This window comes from Brassica oleracea, chromosome C7, assembly GCF_000695525.1.
Source record: "Brassica oleracea var. oleracea cultivar TO1000 chromosome C7, BOL, whole genome shotgun sequence".
NCBI classification, from domain to species: domain Eukaryota; kingdom Viridiplantae; phylum Streptophyta; class Magnoliopsida; order Brassicales; family Brassicaceae; genus Brassica; species Brassica oleracea.
The window spans coordinates 36,919,283-36,940,074 of NC_027754.1; the positions used below are offsets into that span (position 1 = coordinate 36,919,283).

At 36.4% G+C, this 20,792-nt stretch overlaps 4 protein-coding genes and 1 long non-coding RNA gene across 6 annotated transcripts in view; 2 read left to right on the top strand and 3 right to left on the bottom strand.

Moving 5' to 3' along the window:
• LOC106306022 overlaps nucleotides 1-5,943 on the bottom strand; it is a 23,182-nt gene extending 17,239 nt beyond the window's left edge. The window contains exons 1-3 of one of the 2 annotated variants that reach the window (XM_013742473.1): nucleotides 5,715-5,942; nucleotides 4,825-5,322; nucleotides 3,623-4,320 (exon numbers count right to left, since the gene is read on the bottom strand). In XM_013742473.1, coding sequence (XP_013597927.1) covers nucleotides 3,794-4,320; nucleotides 4,825-5,322; nucleotides 5,715-5,793 — 1,104 coding nt within the window. In that variant the 5' untranslated portion in view covers nucleotides 5,794-5,942 and the 3' untranslated portion in view covers nucleotides 3,623-3,793. Of the gene's footprint in view, nucleotides 1-3,622; nucleotides 4,321-4,824; nucleotides 5,323-5,714 lie in introns of those variants that run through there. The other variant, XM_013742474.1, reaches the window with a different exon arrangement.
• LOC106306025 lies at nucleotides 1,367-2,988 on the top strand. Its single transcript, XR_001263107.1, has 2 exons — nucleotides 1,367-1,714; nucleotides 1,910-2,988. It is a non-coding gene; the product is annotated as an uncharacterized LOC106306025 (long non-coding RNA).
• A 2,514-nt stretch (nucleotides 5,944-8,457) lies between the features above and the next one.
• LOC106304581 (probable boron transporter 6) lies at nucleotides 8,458-11,598 on the bottom strand. The gene is made up of 13 exons (XM_013740985.1): nucleotides 11,544-11,598; nucleotides 11,328-11,433; nucleotides 11,167-11,249; nucleotides 10,886-11,078; nucleotides 10,667-10,805; nucleotides 10,429-10,594; nucleotides 10,184-10,350; nucleotides 9,947-10,120; nucleotides 9,764-9,859; nucleotides 9,217-9,656; nucleotides 8,856-9,135; nucleotides 8,635-8,760; nucleotides 8,458-8,551 (listed from the first exon to the last, which is right to left on the bottom strand). The coding sequence occupies exons 1-13, from the start codon at nucleotides 11,566-11,568 to the stop codon at nucleotides 8,504-8,506; spliced, it is 2,043 nt and encodes a 680-aa protein (XP_013596439.1). The 5' UTR covers nucleotides 11,569-11,598; the 3' UTR covers nucleotides 8,458-8,503.
• A 1,464-nt stretch (nucleotides 11,599-13,062) lies between these two features.
• Nucleotides 13,063-15,825, top strand: LOC106305117 (putative nucleobase-ascorbate transporter 9). The gene is made up of 13 exons (XM_013741492.1): nucleotides 13,063-13,138; nucleotides 13,208-13,297; nucleotides 13,384-13,481; nucleotides 13,571-13,747; nucleotides 13,833-13,933; nucleotides 14,022-14,097; nucleotides 14,353-14,534; nucleotides 14,663-14,726; nucleotides 14,838-14,874; nucleotides 15,207-15,296; nucleotides 15,397-15,474; nucleotides 15,570-15,695; nucleotides 15,821-15,825. Exons 1-13 carry the CDS (start codon nucleotides 13,063-13,065, stop codon nucleotides 15,823-15,825), a joined length of 1,200 nt encoding a protein of 399 aa, XP_013596946.1.
• A 632-nt stretch (nucleotides 15,826-16,457) lies between these two features.
• LOC106304599 (probable sugar phosphate/phosphate translocator At5g25400) lies at nucleotides 16,458-17,782 on the bottom strand. The gene has a single exon (XM_013741000.1). It carries the CDS (start codon nucleotides 17,650-17,652, stop codon nucleotides 16,612-16,614), a length of 1,041 nt encoding a protein of 346 aa, XP_013596454.1. The 5' UTR covers nucleotides 17,653-17,782; the 3' UTR covers nucleotides 16,458-16,611.
• Between the last annotated feature and the right edge of the window lie 3,010 nt (nucleotides 17,783-20,792).

The window sequence follows — 20,792 nt, forward strand, 5'->3', positions numbered from 1 at the left end:
GATTCTTGTTTTCAGATTTCGAATTACCTTTATTTTGTAGGGTTGAACCGGACCACCAAAGTCAGATGAACCTCTAGTTGCACACGCACGCGAGCTGGCTCCTTATCGGGTCGCAAGATGGGATGGGACGCGAGCTGTATGGAACGGTCTTGCGTCTGGTCACAGATGTGTGCTGAGGTAGTCGGACGCGATCGGGACGCGTCTTCTTCTTATCTAGTTCGCGAGCTGCTGCCTTTGCAAGCGGCTGATCTAATTGCGAGCTGGCTGTGATGCGAATGTGGGCTGGCTCTGTTGTGAACAGGAAGCAATATGAGAAGAACCGTGAGCTGGTCAAGCTTGAGATCGTCGGGTCATGGTCAGTATATGGATCGCGAACAGCTTTGTGTTTGAGATCTTTGCACCAACTCCTCTCAGATCATGAAATAAAAACAAGAAGTATTAGATTACATGAACACCATAATCTGAGCAAGATATCATCAAACAACTAAGGTATGATAAACTTATCTCTCACAGGATTTAATTTGGCTAGAAAATCATCTTGGTTCGGATTAGGATTCCAAAAGACCAAGACGGTGCCGCGTATTGTTCCTACGAGTGAGGGCGCGTCTGAGATCGGATCGACGAACGGTTTGCGCTGAGTGTTGTAATTAGAGAGTTTAGAGACTGAATATTTCTGTGTGTATTATTAATGATCAATGGAGGTTCCTTTATATAAGGATTACAAGATGAAGATAAATGAAAAGTATCCAAAACCTAAACTCATTAGGATTAGGAAAACTACTAATACATAATAATAGAAAGATTACATCTAATAGGAAAATGAAAGGGTTTCTTTTTCTCCAAGATTTATGGCCGCTTCTCTTTCTCCTGAAGTCGGCTCTCTCTCTCCTCTCTCTAGGGCTTCGGCCGTCTCTCCATCTTCTAGGTATTGGGCCGGTCTTGGACCGAGCCTGGTTAATGGCAATCCACTCCATGATTTATAACATAACCTAAAATTTGAAACTATTAGTTCTTGCATGGTACTACTATTACACCGAAAATATATATAATTTGCGAATCTTGATGAGAGAAAGAAAAACAATCACAGAGTTAGTATCCTACGAAATAAATAACATTATAGTATGAAATTATTGATGAATGTAATGCATAGAATTTTATTCAGCTCGAAACCGACTATTCAATTTACTTGGCCATTACCAAACATGATGTAGACTTCTATTTAGACTTCAATTAGTTGTTGTTATTCCGTGTCAGCTTTCCTAGTTTGAATATTTTTACTCAGAAAATTAGACCATCATTATCGGGGCTGCTTAACCGTATCTTAAATAATTTTTTTTTTTAAAAAGAAAAATACCTAATAATGCAAGAGACGTTGTTTAATTAAGCGCAACAAGAGACGTCCCTTAGGGGACACACGTCGCGACGTCTCCATCTCTCTCTCATCTCTCTCATCTTCTGAAACTTCTCCGTGAAAACTTCCACCGCCGGAATCGCCGCCGTCTCAGTCGCTTCACTACGTCCTCATCAATCGTCGCCATAAGAAAGGAGTACGCCAATCGGTGGAACCAGCAAGTTCCAAACTATCTTCTCTGCTCCAAACTATTGCTGGGAGTTTGACAATGCAGGTGCATTATTGAGCGTGGACCAATTTCTTGTCTGCTCTTTTGAGATTCTGAAACCTGCCTCATCTTCAAGCTGTATTGCTCTCAAAAAGGTTTGTTTCTCACTACACCAAGAAGCGCTTCTTCTGATAACACAATTTGCTTAGCTTTGTTCTGTTCTCAACATAACTTAACAGCAATCCTCTGGGGAAATATCTCTACTAGTTGTGTTTAGTTTTTGTGATTTTGCTTCACTTTGATGTCTGACTGAATCTCTTTTTTGTTGTGATTCATTTGTGTTCGTGTAGGGATCTTTTAAGGGAGGAAGACCAATGGTTATATGAATGACATTCAAGAGTTTGAGCCTGTGGTAAGGCCGCCAACGATGGAATCAAACTATCCTTGAGGATCTCTCTCGCTCTGTGGTGCCTCCAAAGAAGCCAAGCATAGCTGAGGAGCCTGCAACATCTCTGTCTCCGTTCTCTACGGCTCGTGCATCTCACAACACATATAACTCTTCTTCTCTTACCATTCTTCTCATGTTCAGGAAATAATCAAAAACTTTTTATACATTTTGATCACAAATTCATACATTTTGATCACAAATTATACAATACTCAAAAACAATGTTTAATTTTTTTCTAAGAACCCCTAAAATAAGAGACTCCCATTAAAGCACAAAAATGTTGATGTCTCTTAGCTAGGTCTCTTAAGTAAAATTTAATATTTAAAAATCATTAAGAGACCCAAAGTGAGTTTTTGGGTTAATGATGCTCTTAAAGGTTTAAAGAAGAGTTGAAAAAAAAAACCTAACGCTCTAACGCTCCTAGGCACGGGGCTCGAGGTACTCTGTGATTCAATGCGCTCCGGCACCGGCGACGCTTTTTCTCGCCGGCGCTGGCCACTCGCGACAATGTCGTCCGCTGTCTTCATCTCTCTGCTCATTTCTCGTTTCATCTCTCGTGTGCTGCGGAGTCGTAGCGTTTTGTAGGACTATTCATGCAGAACGTATCATCATATTCATGTTTGTCAGAGTCAAAACTATTCCTTACTAAGTTTGGTTCTTTTTGTTTTCAGCAAGTGGAGCGAGACAGGCCGATGCTCATGTCAACAACCCTGAGCAGTACCTCTCAAATCCGAGTAACCCTTTCTTTGTGAAGACGCTGGGTAAAAAAATCGTTGTTCTGGTAATAATCACAGCTTTTTTTTTCAGTTTCTCTGCAGACAGTTTTGAGTTTATATTTTGTTTCCTTTTTAAGCTAAGACTTGTCTTCTTCTCCCCATCTTTTTTGTGTTTAGTATGTGAGCCATCTGGTGACGGAGAAGTATGGCTTGCAGTTTGGTCCACACAATTCCCCCATGCTTTACCTTCTCCCCAACGAAAAAATCGAGGCAAACACTAAGATCTACGGAGGGTGTGCTTGTTTCAATGGCTGGGCTGTTATATGTCGAAAGTACAAGCTGAAGCAAGGAGACGCTGTTGTTTGTGAACTTGAGCGCTCAGGAGGTGTGGTCACGGTTGTTAGACTGCATTTCCCCAACGAATAAAGAGATTTGAGTCTTCTCCAATCTCCTTCCTATGAGTTATAGCGTAGTGGTAAGTTTCTCATAAAGATGATTGTAATGCTATATGCTACCCCTTTATGTTGGGATAAGTATCTCTTAATGGTGTATTTGAGAAGTCATCTAACAGTTCAAGACTTAAACTAAGAGCATCATTATCCCGGAAACCCTATTAATTTTTTTTTTTTTTTTTTACTTTTTCGAATTTAGAAAAAAAAAATTTAAAAACGAACCAATCACTGGCCGCCACGTGTCAGTGGGGGTTCACGAACAGTGTAAGAAACCTTAAGGACCGACTACTATTTAGTAGTTTTGATAACTGGTTTCTTTAAAAAAAAAATGGGTCATACGCGAGATCTACACGCTAAGAAACCCTCTAGTATCCTTGGATAAAGATAGCTCTAAGAGTAACGCAATCAACTTGATGTTGCTGACTTTTATTCTTGCAAGTTTGTAGCTATAAATGGCAACCTTCATGTGCCTTCTCACGCAAGAAAATACAATATAACCTAAATAAACGGTCACCTTTTACATCTCTTTCGAATAAAATCAAGAACACACCAAAAAGACGATATATTATCAAAGTAAAACCCGCACAGTTTCATTTCTTGTAGTAAGATTCCATTCATCTACCGCTTACGAACGCTTAAAAGCTTGACATCGTCAATCACAGGTCCACACAAAGAGGAGAAATCATCGCTCCTCATGGCATAGAAAGTGCTGTAAAACATAACTTTAGTTCTTGTCGAAACCGCCACGAACCTGATAGAAGCTCGTTTAAACCCTCCAGTGCCACGCGACTCGTAAGGTACCTTAAGCGTGTCTCTTCCCGCAAAAGCCTCAACCACCATTGATCCTTTGCAAGCGTTGTTGGCGTCTCCAACGGCAAACGAAAGGACGTAAGTCTTCCCGATGATGGTCCTAGCAACTTGAGCGATGGCGCTCTCTTTGCCAGCCACTAGCTCAATGGCTCGGCGACCTTGCGGGATTGAGAAGTGTTCTGTGTCTACGTACTTGACGGCTTTGAGAGACTCCACCATCCAACCGGGTAAAGGAGAGTGGTCGTCTTCTATGAACGGTGGGATTAAAACTCCTGTGGTCGAGCCGGGTAGTACTAGTGGACCTTCTTCAAATCCTCCGTTCTTCAAAATGTTCTCTGTTCAAATCATAACATAGAAGCTGTAATGATTACAACCAAATGCAATAAATAGCTTAATAACTAGGCGGTTTGTAGAAGACTAGCTAGTAAACAGATTAGCTAAATCCATAGATTAATAGATTAATGATACATTAATTAAATATCAATTCGATATAATTAACAAATTATTGATTTATTTTATATATGTTTTATATATCTTAGCTTTAATTATTACTTCAATATAATTAACGAATTATTGATTTATTTTATATATGTTTAATATATCTTAGTTTTTGGTTTTAATTATAAAATTATTTTAATGAATTATCAAAATTAAATAAAACAAAAAAAAATTACAAATTTGAAGATTTATAGTTATAATAATATTATTGTTTAATTTAAAATATTTACACTAATCTGATTTTAAGAAAATTGTTTTTTCTGTATGCCTATATGAATTTTTGGAACCATGATTACAAGTACAACCCATATTCAAGAACAGTAAAAAGAGTAATTACGTACTGTTTGTTGGTCTAGGAGGGTAAAGAGCTCTCATGGCAACACCATCAATGAGCGGACCACAAGCTGGATCCTCTTCTTCACCTGGATTATGAATCACTATCTCAGCGACCTCACTCTCCGCCTGAAACGCCCAAGCGTATAGATCCCACCCACTGCTACTGTACACTGTCTGCACCGGAATGACACCAGAGTCAGGTGCCACGGAGATGTTGAGCCTTTCGTCTTGAGCGCACGTCCTCGCGGCGCTGAAAGTGAGCGAGTAATACATTCCTTTCACCACTTTAAGTCTTTGTTTGATGGACGCTTCGTTTCCGAGCCGGACTGCGAATTTTCCGGCGGGAACAACGAGAAGCATGTCTCCTTGTTTGTGTCCTGAGCTTATGTACTCGACGAAGCCCGTTACTTCCCAGTTCGGGATTGCCATCTTGTTTATTACTTCGGTTCCTTTCATATCTGATGGCTTTGGTCCTAGCTCGAAATCTCCGTTCGGTAATATCCCTGTGAATTACCATTTTGACCTTTAGAGTATTAGCGATTTAAAATAATTAATTTAAAGAAAAAAGGAAGATATAGGCACGTGAGGTGTGTCTGAGAGACAGCCTAACTGGGCCTGTGTATAACATGGCTTTGCTTCCGTGGTGGGCCCAACTCAACTTCATTGATTGAAAATGGTCCAAGAACTTTACAGCGGTGTGTTTGTGTCAGAAACAGGGTTAAAATTGTAATTCTACCATCCTTTCACGTAGAATGTATTAAAATTATTTCCCAAATAACTTTACAGAAAGAATTCGAGTTTTTTTCTTCAAAAAAAAATTGCTATTTTTTTTTATTTATAGTAGTAAATCTAAAATGTTATAGTTGAGTCAAGTATAGGTGTTAAAGAAGCTTACCGTCGCGGAAGGGGACAACGGCGGAATTGGCGGTGGCAATGAGAAGAAGGACGAGAGATACGACGGTGACGCCTCCCATTGTAAAGGAACTCCCGGTAGAGAGGGAAGAGATAAGTGTAGAAAGTAATTAACAAAGAGAGTTGAGGTATTGCTTATAAGGAGCTGAAGCTATCGAAGTGCCCTTGGAGGTTGCTATGAATTACGAGTGTGTGCCACTCTGCCTACTGATGTAAAGTTCGCGTGTCCCACGTGGGGTACTGACCTTACTGCTTTCCATAGATTTGGAACCTTATTGATATAAAAGTTTTAGTTTAGTCTTTAATGCTATTAGTTTTAGTACTGTTTTATAATTATATAGTCATGTCATGGTGAGGCGGTGACTGACTGGGGAAGACAGACGACCACAAGCAAAGAACAAAAAACACTAAACGTGATTATGCGACAATCTCTTATCCACATGCCATAACACATGTAATGATGTAAACACATAAGACTAATATTGTGAAAATAATTGATATATTTTTTAGTAATCTTACGTTTTAGTCTATGTGACATCTGATTAATTATAATAACTGTGATGAGGCCAATCTTTGTCGTTTTGATAGAATTATCGGTGGAGATACTACGAGGAGAATCGTTTATCGTGGCGTTGCATGTGTTACACCAAAAACAAAGTTAAAAGAGTTTTATTTCCTTCTTTTTAAAAAGATATTTTTAAGTCTTTTGTCCTCTTTGATTTGTCTCTTCATGCGTTTTTTCTTACTGTGTTCTTGGCTGTATTTTTTTATTATAGAAATGAGAAATGTGTAGGCTATGAAGGGCACCGTTCACTGGCTAGGAATACGGTTTCCAAAGTTGGCCTCCTCAGAAATTCAGAATTGCGTCTTATTCTCATGTTTATCAGCTCAAGAAAGGGTGTGCCAATTCTATTAGTAAAGAAATGTATTTCTATGTTATCCAGAATAAAATAAACATAAACCACAACGTATTAGTTAGTTTTCAACTGTATGACCTCCTAACCTTTTTTCAGTTGCTACACAAATTTATATAAATTGTATGTAGGTTACTTTTATGGTTTAACGATATTTTAGTTACTAGTCAGCAGAAAATATTGATTAGGAAACTGAGAGCAAATTTGAACGAACCATGATCGCTGTTTGATATGCAATGAAGGGACGAGAAACCGTCGGAAACGTGGGTGGGGACGGTAGGTAACGAACGAGTGGGTCGGCCCCGTATAAAAGAAAGAAGAGATAGGGACAAGAGACGTGCAAAAGGCAGGATCATGCATCTGTTTCCTCCTCCTTGTACACTTCTTTTACTCTTCTACGGGCCCATTAGCCTCATCCCTCCATACACGCACAAGCTAACTATAGATAAGCTTTTGGTATTATTAGGTTAATCATCATATTGTAAAGACAAAACATTTGAGGTCCGTTATTATATTCATATGATTAATGCTCTATTAGAACAATGAACCTAGAATTATGTAGCTTCTCCAACCGGCGATAATAACAAGTTTCTCATGATTATTTTATTTTTAAAAATAAAAAGTGGGTTGAAACAGTGAGAATTGGTTATGTAAAGAGAACTTTTAATAACCTTGCAAGATACTGTAATGCCACTTAAATCTTTTTTATTAGTTCATTTTTATGTTTTATTTTATGAAATAATTATATTATTTTAAATAGTTTATATGAGTTAAATATTAAATGACAACCACAATATGTAATATTAGTTTCGTCTCAAACTCACTCAATCATGTTATTTCTTAGGTTTGTCATGTAGTTTTTTTTTTCTAGTTGAGCTAACAACATTTGATAACTTTAATCTATGGGAAACTGTTTTTTCTTTGAGTAGAGCTTTTAACAGCCAATCTTTGAATTAGTGGTTATCTCAGTCGGCAGGTGGTCTAAATTCGAACTTAAAGGCACCAAGATTAGCTCAAAAACCGCCTGAGATGTTCACACAAAGTTATTTGTCGTCTTGAGATTTGCTTTTTGATAAAGCGAGGATACAAAACCATTTGAGCTTTTGATCACGCAAGTGAAAAAGGTTTTCCAAAAGCTTCTCTAGTATGCACAGAACAACAGCAAGAACTGTGTAAATAATGAGCAATAATAATAGTTGCCAGTTTAGAGAAAATAATAGAACGAAGTTACTCACATTGAATTCAGAATTGTCTCTTCTTTTGTTTGTTTGTCAATTAATCCATTAATTATTCATGTCCGACCCTCCTGTACTAATGTGACTCACATGGAAATGTCTTCAAATAAAAGTTCATATCGTTTTCTACTGACAAGTCTATTAAATATAATACCTTATCTTATCCTCATCTACCTCATACTTATTCACCATGACCCGTGCAAAGCATCGCTGCATATAATTCATGTAAAAAATGTTTTAAAGTGGCATCTTTGAGGAACTGTCTAAATTCTAAACATAAACATGTATCCTTTTTTAGTCTAAACATAATCCATTGCTCAAGCAAGCTTACATTAAGCATCAGTATCATACAATCTTAAACATAAGTACAGTGTTCAGATGAACCGTGCATAGCCATACAAACCAAATTGTGTTGTATTTTGAAGCCTAAAGAATAATTAAAAAGCGCAAGAGATTAGGATCTGTTTTGTTAAGTTACCTTTATAGTTTGAATGTAATAGCCAAGATTTGAGGACAAACTAAGGTTTTTTTATAATTGCTGAAAACATATTTTCACCATAAAAAAGTATGACGCAGATACATTTGTATACAAAAAATATAACAACTCCAAAGGATTGTATGTTTCAATGAGGCTCAAAGGTTACACGCCTTTCTTCAGACTCAAGGCGCGGCTGAAACAGAAAATATTTTCTTGCATTAGTAAACCAAACTAGGAAACTTATGAGGAATATACATGAAAGCTTTTCATTACTACCTCCTTGAAACTTATGGTTCGGATCCTGATTTCTCCTCTACTAGTAGTCATCTCATCCAATATCTCTGCATCATGAAACACATCTTCTTCTTCTCCTTCTGATAAATGACGAGAAGATCCCAGTTTCTGCTCACAGTAATAGTTTAAAAGGTATCACACACTTGTTGACATAAAGTCCCTACCAGAAAATACAAAAATAAAAAAAAACAGAAGAGCTTTACTCGGTAAGCAAAACTTGAGTGTTGTATAGGTGCAGCTACTATTTCTTCATAGTCAGCAGCATCTAGCACTTGAAGGTGTTGCGGATCAAATAGCTTGGGGAGCAAGTGTTCTCTTATACTTATGAGTAAGAAGAATAGCGCCGGGAAAAATATCCCAGCCACAGGAACCCATGTCATGCCATAACACAAGAGAAAGTAAACCAACTGAAAAAGTGTGAACATCAGAATCACTTTGTATGGTACTAACTCCACAAATGAAGCGTGTACTCCTTCCAAAACTCTGCATTAAGATTAAACCAAACCAGTGATTGAGAAACCTCTATCTCTCTCTAAAGAACAAGAAATAAAGCTTTTAACTAACTTGAAGAGTCTGCTTTGAGGGATGAAGAGAAGCAACAGTCTCTCCCAGAATTGGTTTCCAGGGAGACTGTCTATAGCCATATAAGCAAAGTAGCCCCAGAGAACGGAGCTTGGGATCATCTTGATGACTGGTACAGCAAGAAGTGTTAAACCCACTAGTACTGATTGCAACAAGTTGCTCACTCTTTGCTCGTTTACCCTAACTGGCAAATTAGCTTCAATATGCACGTCTGGATCAAACTTTCCTTTTGTATCTCCTCCTTCATCTGGTCTCATCACAACTTCTTTCAAGTCTTTTAAATCATTAGCTACTGAACAAACCTGAGGTGAAGATGTCTCCATCTCTATAAAAACTGTTTGCATTCTCCCATATATCTCTGATTTGCTGGCTTTCATCTTCATACCCTCTTTTGCACTCTTCACCATCTTCTTGCGTGTCAGCTGCAAACAAGAAATAAGGCTTTGAAGTTGTAAGAGACTATCAAAAAATAAGTCAGTCTCTGAAGTTGTAAGAAACTATGATCTCTCTAGCTATCTTCAAATCTTACCTGACGATTGAGAATAGCAAGACTCTTTGTGTGCATTGGAGCCTGAGGAATAACACCATTTGAAGGAGGAAGTCCAAGTAGTCCACATATCAAAGTCTATATAAAAATGATCACCATAACAACTTTTTGGTTATAGCATGAAAATATATTTTTGAAATCAGTTTTTAAAAAATTAGAACAAACCATGATTCCAAGCAAGAAGATGTCATAGTGGTAAGCAGAAGGATTCTTTAGGTTAAACTCTTTCTGCTGTGCCATTTGGGAAGCTACACTATGGTCGAAGAAGTAAAGTCCAGCTATCATCACAGCAGGTATAATCCCAGAAAATATATACATTACTGGTACCTTTCCCATGTCCTGTATATAAAACAATTTTTTGCTTAATTCTATAAGAAAATCTTGATTAATCATCTTAATTACCTTGATTACAGTCCAATGGTATAATGAAGCTGTCTCCCATGGAAGAGGACAGAACAGTCTCCGAGGAACACTCTCAGGGACTTTGCTAGGAACCGTGTAAGACAATGCAGTCCAGAACAATACCATTAAGGGAACACCATAATCTCCAATGAAACTCCTAAGCCACCCTGTTGGTTTTTAGTGGCCTAAAATGAATATCTATTCACACACCTTCAAGTGAATAATGTGAATAGACAATAACGTACCAAAACCGTACTTCCAGGACTTTGCTCTCCTGCTCTTTAACGCTGTGATCAACAGACCTAACGAGAAAATTACCGCAAGCAACCCATTTGTATATGGCCAGAGGAAATCTGACTCTCTTGATTTATCATGCTCACTCTTGGAAGCTCGAAACTCACTAACCAATCCCTGCATAGTATGTATATAACTAAAACATGTTATCTGTAACTTTAATGACTTAGTAGACAATGGAATTGGTACCTTGATAGCTTCTTGTAGGAAGAGAACAGCAATCAACATGCCAAAGAGTTCTCCAGCGATTCTTGTAAACCTTGAGATGATTGTGCACGCGTTGAATATCGAAAGAAGGATAAGAAAAATTGCAGTCCATACACAAACCCTGCAGATATCAAGGTAAGCAAACATCACAACATATACATTCTGACTTAAGCAGCAACAAGATTATGTTTTATTAGTTACCATGCCACCCAAGCTAGGTAAAGCTCTCGACCAAGATCAGGTCTACTAATGCAGAAACTGTAAAGATAAGTATACATCATGATGGTTGGCTCTGCAACCCCAAGTATCAACAATGGCTGTCCACCAAAGATGGCGTGAATGATTCCGCAAAGAGATGTAGAAGCTAATGTTTCCACAGCACTCAGAGATCCACCTATATATTAATCATCAGAGCTAGGTTAACACTCTTATGAGACATTCAATACATAGCAACATGGGAGGAAGGAGTTATAATATAATACCTGTGTGTTTACTTAACTGCTCACCAAATGCAACTACAGGAAGAGACGAGGCAAAGAATATATAGCAAGTCGGAGCCAAGATTCTGGTGAGAAACATATTTAAACATCAAGATTATACATAATCAACAGAAAGATTTTAAATTTGAAGTTTGTGTTGTTACCTTAAACCGGTTTTGAAGCCAAGAATCCAGTCTTGTTTGTAGCATTTGCGTCTATCTTCGATATCTCTGAGTATCCCCTTGAAGGGACCTCCTTCACTCTCCATTGCTGCAGAGATATACGTAACGTGTTATACAAGATAACACACGCGTTCACAGTTAGGTTTAAAAACCTAAAACATCATAGCTTTTGAAAGTGATGAGACATAGCCTCAATACATATGCATTGAATCGTCTTTGACATGCCTGGAGAGTTTGGTGACGGTGTGTTGCGTCTCTCTCTCTCTAGATTCAATGAATACGCTGGAAAATTCTAGAGAGAGATGAAAAGACAAGACAGAAATCGATCGTTGGGGAGAAAAAGACGGTAAGGACTTCTATTGCTGAGGTGGCAAAATTTCATTGGCTAACAAAGATGAAACCAGAGAGCATTGCACAATACGTACACGGGTTAAGACATAATTAAGTAGTTGACAATTAGTAAACCGCGTAATTTCTCCACCCATGTTTCATTGTTTCTAACTGTTTTAACAATAATCGTGTTAATTACAGCTAATTAAACTCCATATGACACCTCAGCATACTAAATTTCACCTAGGGGTGGGCGTTCGGGTTCGGTTCGGGTTTATTCGGGTTTTGGGTTTTCGGGGTTAAAGATTTTAACCCCATTCAGATATTTCTAAATTTCGGTTCGGGTTCGGTTCGGATTTTTGCGGATTCGGTTCGGGTTCGGATAACTCATTTAAATGATTTTTAAAATTTTAAAATTCAATATATAGTTTCAATTTCTCAAAATCTGTAAATAAAATACTATATCACATATAAATTTGAATAACATATGTCAGATTACCTAAACTTAACATATAAATTGGTTTGATTTGAATATTTTGATAGAGAATCAGTAGACATTTCAACTATTTTTGGTGTTTTGAGTATATTTTAGCTATTTTAGAAATTTACTTTTGAATATTTGTATATATTTTCAAGTATTTTAGACAACTTAAAAGTATCTTATATATTTTGAATGTTTTTAATATACATTGAATCTAAAAATAATTAATATATTTAGATATATAAATCTATTTCGGATACATTCGGGTACCCGAAATACTTCGGTTCGGGTCGGGTTCGATTTCGGTTCTCTGGATACCAAAATTTTGAACCCGTTCGGATATTTAATCAATTTCGGTTCGGTACTACTTTTTCGGATCGGGTTCAGTTCAGTTCTTCACCTTTGACCGGGTGAGAAACTTCGAAGTAATTTTTTTTTCATTTTGACCTATAAGCGATTTAAATACTTTGTAGTATTCATGAATATTGACATTTCCGTTTCGACCGTTAAGAGTCGCCATTTTTCAAAATTCATAATATTTCGATAATTATAGTCAAACATTTCAAAATTTATATTTAAGTCATAATAAATAACTAAATATCAACAGGATTCGTTTATTTCAAATTCCATGTATCAAAACTGACATTGTTAAGAATTTTATTACCACATTAATTGAAAAATATACTCATTTAATTAATTTAAATTATATAATTTATTTTTGCTTACAAATAATAGTTGGAGACAGGCTAAGAGTTTTAACTCAGACTACCTTTTTTACTTCTTCTCCTTTCACTACACCTTCTCCATCTTTTTCAAATTACTCAACCCTTCGACTAGCTAGATCCTCTCAAAGGAAACAAAAAGTAACAACGTCCATTTTACCAAAAAAAAAAAGTAACAACGTCCATGGCAAATGGTGGCGGCAACAATAACGCTGGTGGCGGCAATAACAACAACGGTGGTGGGGGCAACAACAACGCTGGTGGAGGCAACAACAACGCTGGTGGCGGCAACCGCAACGGTGGTGGCGGAAACACAAACAACAGTGGAGGTTGCAATAGGACGGTGGAGTTACTACCCCACCCGGTGAAAGAACAACTCCCCGGCATTCAGTATTGTGTCAACAGTCCTCCTCCTTGGCGTATGTTTTAAAAAACAAAGAATTATTTTATTAAATTAGTGGTTTTTTTATGCTGGGTGTAAATAATGCTATTTCTCGTGTTGTAGTTGAAGCGGTGGTGTTAGGTTTCCAGCATTATTTGTTGAGTCTTGGCATCACGGTTCTTATTCCAAGTCTCTTAGTTCCAATCATGGGAGGTGGTGATGTAAGTTTTGATCTAACTTTAATTTCTTTTATGCGCTTTCTTTTGATCTATGTTTAACCTTTTTTCCAATATATTTTGTCATTTCTCAGCCAGAGAAAGCTAGAGTTATACAAACAATGCTATTTGTGTCTGGATTAACAACATTGTTACATTCTTTCTTTGGAACTCGATTGCCTGTAATAGCTGCTGCTTCTTATGCCTATATCATACCTATCACTTCCATTATTTCCTCAAGCCGCTTCACTCACTACATTGATCCTTTTGAAGTAAGTCTTAGTCTTGGTTTCATCAATTTATTCTTACAAACCAAACCTCACTGATAAAAAACGGTTTGATCACATAATTAAACAGAGATTTGTGAGAACAATGAGAAGTATACAAGGGGCTCTGATTGTCGCCGGCTGTTTCCAAGTTCTTGTATGTTTCTTAGGCGTATGGAGAAATATCGCCAGGTAAAAAAACTATTAATATTATTTTGCTTTACCAGAATTCGGACTCACCAACTAAATGAAAGTATATTTTTATTTGTGTGATCATTAGATTTCTAAGCCCACTCTCAATTGCTCCTTTGGCAACGTTTGCCGGTCTAGGACTCTACCATATTGGCTTCCCTTTGGTATGCTTATATATACTCATTATAGTTGATTATTGAATATTTTATTATATTATACTATGTGTTGTAAAAATCTTTTGTTTTGTAGTTGGCGAGGTGCGTTGAGGTGGGACTTCCCGGGTTGATCTTACTGGTTTTAGTCACGCAGGTAAAGCTCTAGCATCACTTTTTTTTTTGTTTTACATATGATAACCTACAAACATTAATAAACGTCATTTCTTTTTCTGTGGGTTTTAGTACTTACCGCGCTTTCTGAAGATGAAGCAAGGGGGGATTTGGGACGGATCAAGATGCGATCGCTATGGGATGATGATATGCATTCCATTGGCTTGGTTGCTAGCTCTGCTACTCACATCAAGTGGTGTCTATAACCACAAGCCTCAAACTACTCAAATTAGTTGCCGTACAGATCGTAATGGTCTCATATCCAACACTCCTTGGTCAGTTTTTCTATTTCAATGTTTTCTTATTGTTTTTTCACTATCAATATATTCAATTTTTTTTAATTCTATTCTCTTTATGTGAATTACAATAGGATATACTTACCATATCCTTTCCAATGGGGAAGCCCAACCTTCCACTTCACTGATTCTTTCGCGATGATGGCTGCTTCTTTCGTCACTCTCTTTGAGGTTATTCTTTAGTTATGGAATTGATAATCTGGAATCAAAATGAGTATTGAATATTAAAAATCAAGGAAACTATATGGTTATTAAGAGTGCAAGTGTTGTATGTTATTGCAGTCGACGGGTTTGTTCTACGCATCTGCAAGATATGGAAGTGCAACTCCGATCCCACCATCGGTTATTAGCCGTGGTACTGGCTGGCTGGTTAGTCTAAGAATAATTTAATGTCATTTTTTTCATTTTATCCGTTTATTAAATATTAACTTTCATCATCTTATAATTACTTGAATGAATATCTTGTAGGGAGTTGGAGTGTTACTGAACGGCATGCTTGGAGGCGTCTCAGGGATCACAACATCAACGTAAGGAACCTCTTACCTCTAAATTAAAATTTTAATTATCAAGTATTTATCTATCAATAACTACAAATTTTTATGTATAAATTCTAGTAAAGGCTTATGATATGGTTAACGCTAATGTTCAGAGAAAATGTTGGACTTTTGGCAATGACTAAAATTGGGAGTCGAAGAGTGATACAAATATCAGCTGCCTTCATGCTCTTTTTCTCCATTTTTGGTATTTTGTTGTTGTTTTTTTGTTAAAACTTTTCCATTGTACAAATGAATTTGGTGAAATTTTCTCGGTTTAGATCTTATTTATTTTGATCAAAATGCAGGAAAGTTTGGAGCCTTTTTTGCGTCCATACCATTACCAATCATGGCGTCCGTTTACTGCATCGTCTTGTGTTTTGTGTGTAAGTCTTTTCATGAAATCACATTTACATTTTCGTACAATAAATATGCTTTGTCGCTTTCACTGAAAAATAAAATAATTTATAATGCAATGTAGCTTCTGCGGGGCTTAGCTTTCTACAGTTTTGCAACCTTAACAGCTTCAACACCAAATTCATCTTAGGATTTTCCTTTTTCATGGCTATTTCAATTCCTCAATACTTTAGAGAATACTACAATGGAGGTTGGCGGTCTGATCATCACTCCAGTTGGGTCAGTACATCTTCTTGGATACTTTTGAGACAATTTTTTAAAACATATTATTTTCATAATATGGGTTGTTTCTTGGATAATGTGAATACAAACCAGTTTGAAGATGTGATAAGAGTGATATTTATGTCACACACAACGGTTGGGGGAATGATAGCAATAGTGCTTGATTGCACATTGTCTCGTGAGAACGATGAAGCCAAGAAAGATTGCGGGCTGAAATGGTGGGAAAAGTTCAAACTATACAATCTCGATGTCCGAAACGATGAGTTTTATGGTCTACCTTGCTGCCTCAACAAATTCTTCCCTTCTCATTGAAACTTTCACAAATATATTTCTTTCTAATTTGTTTGCCTTTTAAATGTTTCATTCTCGCTCTTTGTGTCACCTCAATTTTATAGCGTTTGTTAGATTTAGTTTGATACATTTTTTTTATCTTCAGTTTTTATATACCATAAAAGTTTGTACGAATATACTTAACAATGTTTTTTTTTTTTTTTGTAACACTAACAATGTTTCAAACCTTTTATTAGTTATGGGGGGTTTCAATTTTATGAATATAGTCAGGTGGTGCATAGATTTTGTAATATTACCTAGTGTGAAGATATTATTCTCTTTTTGCTAAACAAATTCATAAATCACGGCAATCCCAAAAGATATTATTCAAGCAATCTACGATCCATAGGTAGTAGCCAAACCAGTAAGTTAGACAAATAGATCAAAACCTAAACTCAGATTCTCCATCAAGGCAATTTGACATTCATAAGTCTCACTATCATAAACCAAACTTTGTCTTCCATCTACTATAGACCCTTCAAGCTCTTATTCCAACAAAAATGCAATTTAAGCAGGAAAAAAAAAATCAAAACCAAACCAATTTCTTCACCTTACTAATCCTCTGGCTCATTCTTCCTCCCGCCTTCCTTCTCTTCCAAAAGTCGACCACTCTCTTCATCACTCTGCTGAGCACTCTTCTGAGCCTCTTTAGCCTTCAACGCTCTTAACTTAGCGTGATTGTAATAAGCAACGCCCAAGAACGCAATCCCGTAACCAAAAAGATTAATAGGAGTCACAGTGTCCTTAATCACCGACCATGAGAAGGCGATCAAGAGCCAGTCCTTAACCACACCAGCAACATTCATGGTCAAAGCAGACGTTTTCCCGACCAAAAGAAAAACAGCAAGATTCAAAGCAAACGCACAGAACGAGTTCGTCCCGAACACGAGGTAGTCGAAATGGAAGCTAGAAGTGTCTCTAAGAACCGGAAACTCCACAACAATCCAAGGTACAAACAAGAAAGCCAAACAACAAGGTGCAACGTAATAAAGAGAAGTGATAGGGTTCAACGTGATTCCTTTAGACGCAAGTAATATCTGAATCATTACCAAACGCGTCGCTTCCAACGCAACCGCACCTAGCTGGAGAACCACACCCCACACATCAAACCTAGCTTCACCGTAAGCAGCGATCGCGACGCCGAAGGAGATAGACAACATGTTAACCATTGTCTCCGACTTAAAACCTTCCTTCTTAAACAAGACACCGATGGAGTAAACAGCGACAGGCATCAAGGCCTTGAGCATCTGGATGAAGGAGACGGAGAGGTAGATGTAGGCCGAGTTGGAGAGCCAGAGGGAGAGTGAGTACAACGCGCCTATAGGAACGACTGATCTGAGGTAAGTGTCGCGTGACATTGAGACAGGCTCGACGAAGTTGAGGACCTTGATGAGGAGGAAAGCTAGGGTTGAGCAGAAGGACATGTGGATCATGGTGAGGGAGATGGGGAATGGCCAGTTGTACATCTTCTTGTCGAGGATGTATTTGTTGTAGATGATCACGGTGAAGCTTAGGAAGATCCATATCGCTACGTAAGTGTACGAGAGGATGATGTTTTTAACCACGCCTTCGCTCAGTGATCCGCCTTTCCCCATTGGCTAAAAATATTTATACAGATTCTATCGGCGGAGACGGTGGTTCTATGGCTGAGACAGTGGTTGAGCGAGTGAGTTGGTAATTTTTTTGGGTGTGAGATCCTGAAAATACGTTTCGAGTGTTTACCAAACAAAGAGACGATTCCCACGTAACGGAAGTGCTTCACCAACTTATAAATTTCTTTTAATTACCGATTAAACAATATTCATATTATAAGAAAACAATATCTATATTCTTGTATATAAATGATATAGCAAAAACAGTTCTCTCGAATAATCATTTTTAAGTTTTTGTCAGTTTTCAAGGAATAAAATAACCAAAATAATCTATTTTTATTTTGAAAATTTTAATATTTATTATTTTTATTTTTAAAATTTGAAATCCTATACTCTTTAATAAAACTTATTTTGGTCATTTTTCTCTAAAGACTATTTTTGTGAAAAAAAATTAAAAAAAAATTATCCTATGAAATTTCTCATATAGTAATTATAGGATATTCGCACAATGTAACACTTTTACAAGTTTAATTATCATAGCATACACTAAAGAAAAGGGTTAGCGATTAATTGTACACCTACTTTTACAATTACTCTCCTAATTAAAAGTTTAAAACCCATTATTTTTCCACGTTGCTTGCTTATTTTTTTGGTCAACTGAATTTTATATCATACTCAAAAAGGAATACATTGTCAAAATACATAACCAAGGAAGGAGAGTAAATTCTTAGACACAAAGCTGGCAGAAACTCAGTTCTCCAGAGACAGAGCCCTATATAAGGGAAGCAATGATTTATAACATATCAGGGGTTGTACGCGCTGAATATTATTTTGTTATGGTTAAATATGATATTTTTGGATGATGTAATTATGTGGTCAGTATTTATTTGTGAAGAGCATGATTTAATATTGTATTGTGTTATGTAGTATTAGGTTATAGATTAATATATTATGTGTTCGTCTTTTCAATAATGTGTTGTTGTATGTATAGTAGTATTTGTTAGTGGTGAATTGAGCGTAAAGCATATTGAATTTCAATCACTTTGAATTTAAGCATTTGTTGATTCTAACATTAATGGTTTCAGCGTCAAAATTGTATTTCATATTTTCACATTTTTGAACATTATTCTTTTTTTAACAACATTGAACATTATTCTAATAAGATTTTTTTTTCCGTCTCCGCGTAATTTGACTTGAGCCGTCACCATCTATGTATTTATTTACATTTCCGGTATGCGGTGTTTCTTACCACCACCGGAAAAGGCTCACATTTGTTGCTCTTGTTTTTCCTCTTCTTCTTCTCTTGTGAGATTATCTGATATTTGTTGTTGATCAAGTTTATGAGTTCTCAGTTGTGCGGTTGTTTCTCATGATGTTGTACGCTGTTCTTGTCAATATTTTTCCTCTTCTTCCTTAGATTTGACTAATGTTAGGAACTACATCTCTTTGGGTTGGATCAGAGTTTAGTTGTCTTCCTCGTAGTTGGCTTGCCGTTGATAGTCCCTGCTAGTCTTGGTGTTTAAGATCTGGTTTTTGGTGATCTGACTTTTATGTTCTCTTCATAGCTCGAGGATGGCTCCACAGTTTGCTGATTTTGTGTAGTCTCTTTTTCTTTCTTTGTTCTCTCATCTCGTTGCACTTTTCATCGCTGGTTGTGTCTCTGGTGGCTCTCCATTTCACATATATGCCACTCAAGGTTTGGATAGTGTTTTCCTTCGTGTATGTTTTGTGAGCTTGGAAGATTATTTTTTGTCTCAAACTTGAGCTCTTATTTCTCTGTGGTTGGCTTCCATTCTCCCTCCCTTATGTTGTTTTTCTTCTTCTCCTGCTTCCTTTGGTATAGGTGTGTGGAGTTAGTCTTTTGGTGCTTTGGTCTCTTCTATTCAGAGCTTTGTGGTTCTTCGTTGGCATGAGCTCCTTGTATGTGGTTGTTTTGTATGTGAGGTAATTCATACCTTTTAGCTGGTGGTTGTGCATGTGTTTTCCTGTTTCGTGGTGACTTTGGTCCGATGATTATTCTTTCTCAATCTTTTTTTTGGTGTTTTGGATTGGTGCTTGATCGCGTTCATTTGTGTTTCAGTCTTTTATTGAGTAAGTGTTACTATAGTATTCTATTTTTTCTTTGTGCTTGTGGAGATTTAAGTTTAGATTATGTGTCTTACTCTAGTTTTTTTTAGTTTAGTTATTTTCTGATTTTTAATAGTGAAATAAATTATAATTTGTAAATAAAATAATAGAAAATTAATAAAAATAATAAAATAGTAAAAATTTATGTTATTTTTAGTCGTGAATAAATAAAATATTTAAAATCTATTTTTATTTTTTATTCTTTCTTTATTCATCTCCAATTTTATTGACTAATAAAATATATTTTAAAACTTCACATAATAATGGTTAGTATGAAAAAAATAATAGTGCACAATTAGAAAGTACTAAGCCAAATTGCAATAGTGTAAAAGAAGAATGACCTAAAATATAAAAACAAAAATACATGGGTACACATGTCATCAAACCCCCTTGCCAATAAGAAGAGAAAAAACTAACTTTATATATATAGATTATGACAAGTACACCATCCCTTTTTTATTATTTGAGGAGCATTGATAAAAAATAACCTTGGCTTCATGTGTTTATTACATGTGTGTCATTTCCTAGGTGTCATCACTACATGCACTCTCACCTCATTTTTTTAAAAGTCCTTTCTCAACTAGAATAATTACAAAAAAATGCCACTGGTCATTACATTATACTATAAGATTTTCGATCAACAATACACTCGGATTTTAAAAAAAAACGGGGATTTAACTAAGGCAACATATTATTACCATTCAAACAGAGACTTTATTGTTTGTTCGAAAACTTGGAAGTGGTTCATTTAAATAAGGCAATAAAATATACGTGTGTTTTAAGTCATTTACGCTTGAGTAAATAATTGATTCTTTAAACTTCGTACAACTAAGTTCTTTACGGTTTGAATTGGTTATTTTAGTTTGATATGCCGATTTGTAATAAAATATCATAACATGTATTGCTGTTCATATCTAATCTTGCAACAAGTAAACCATGTTTATCATAATGTTTTGAAAAACTAATATGAGCTTCAAATCGTTTTATGATCTTTTAGATTCAAGTCATCGAAAATC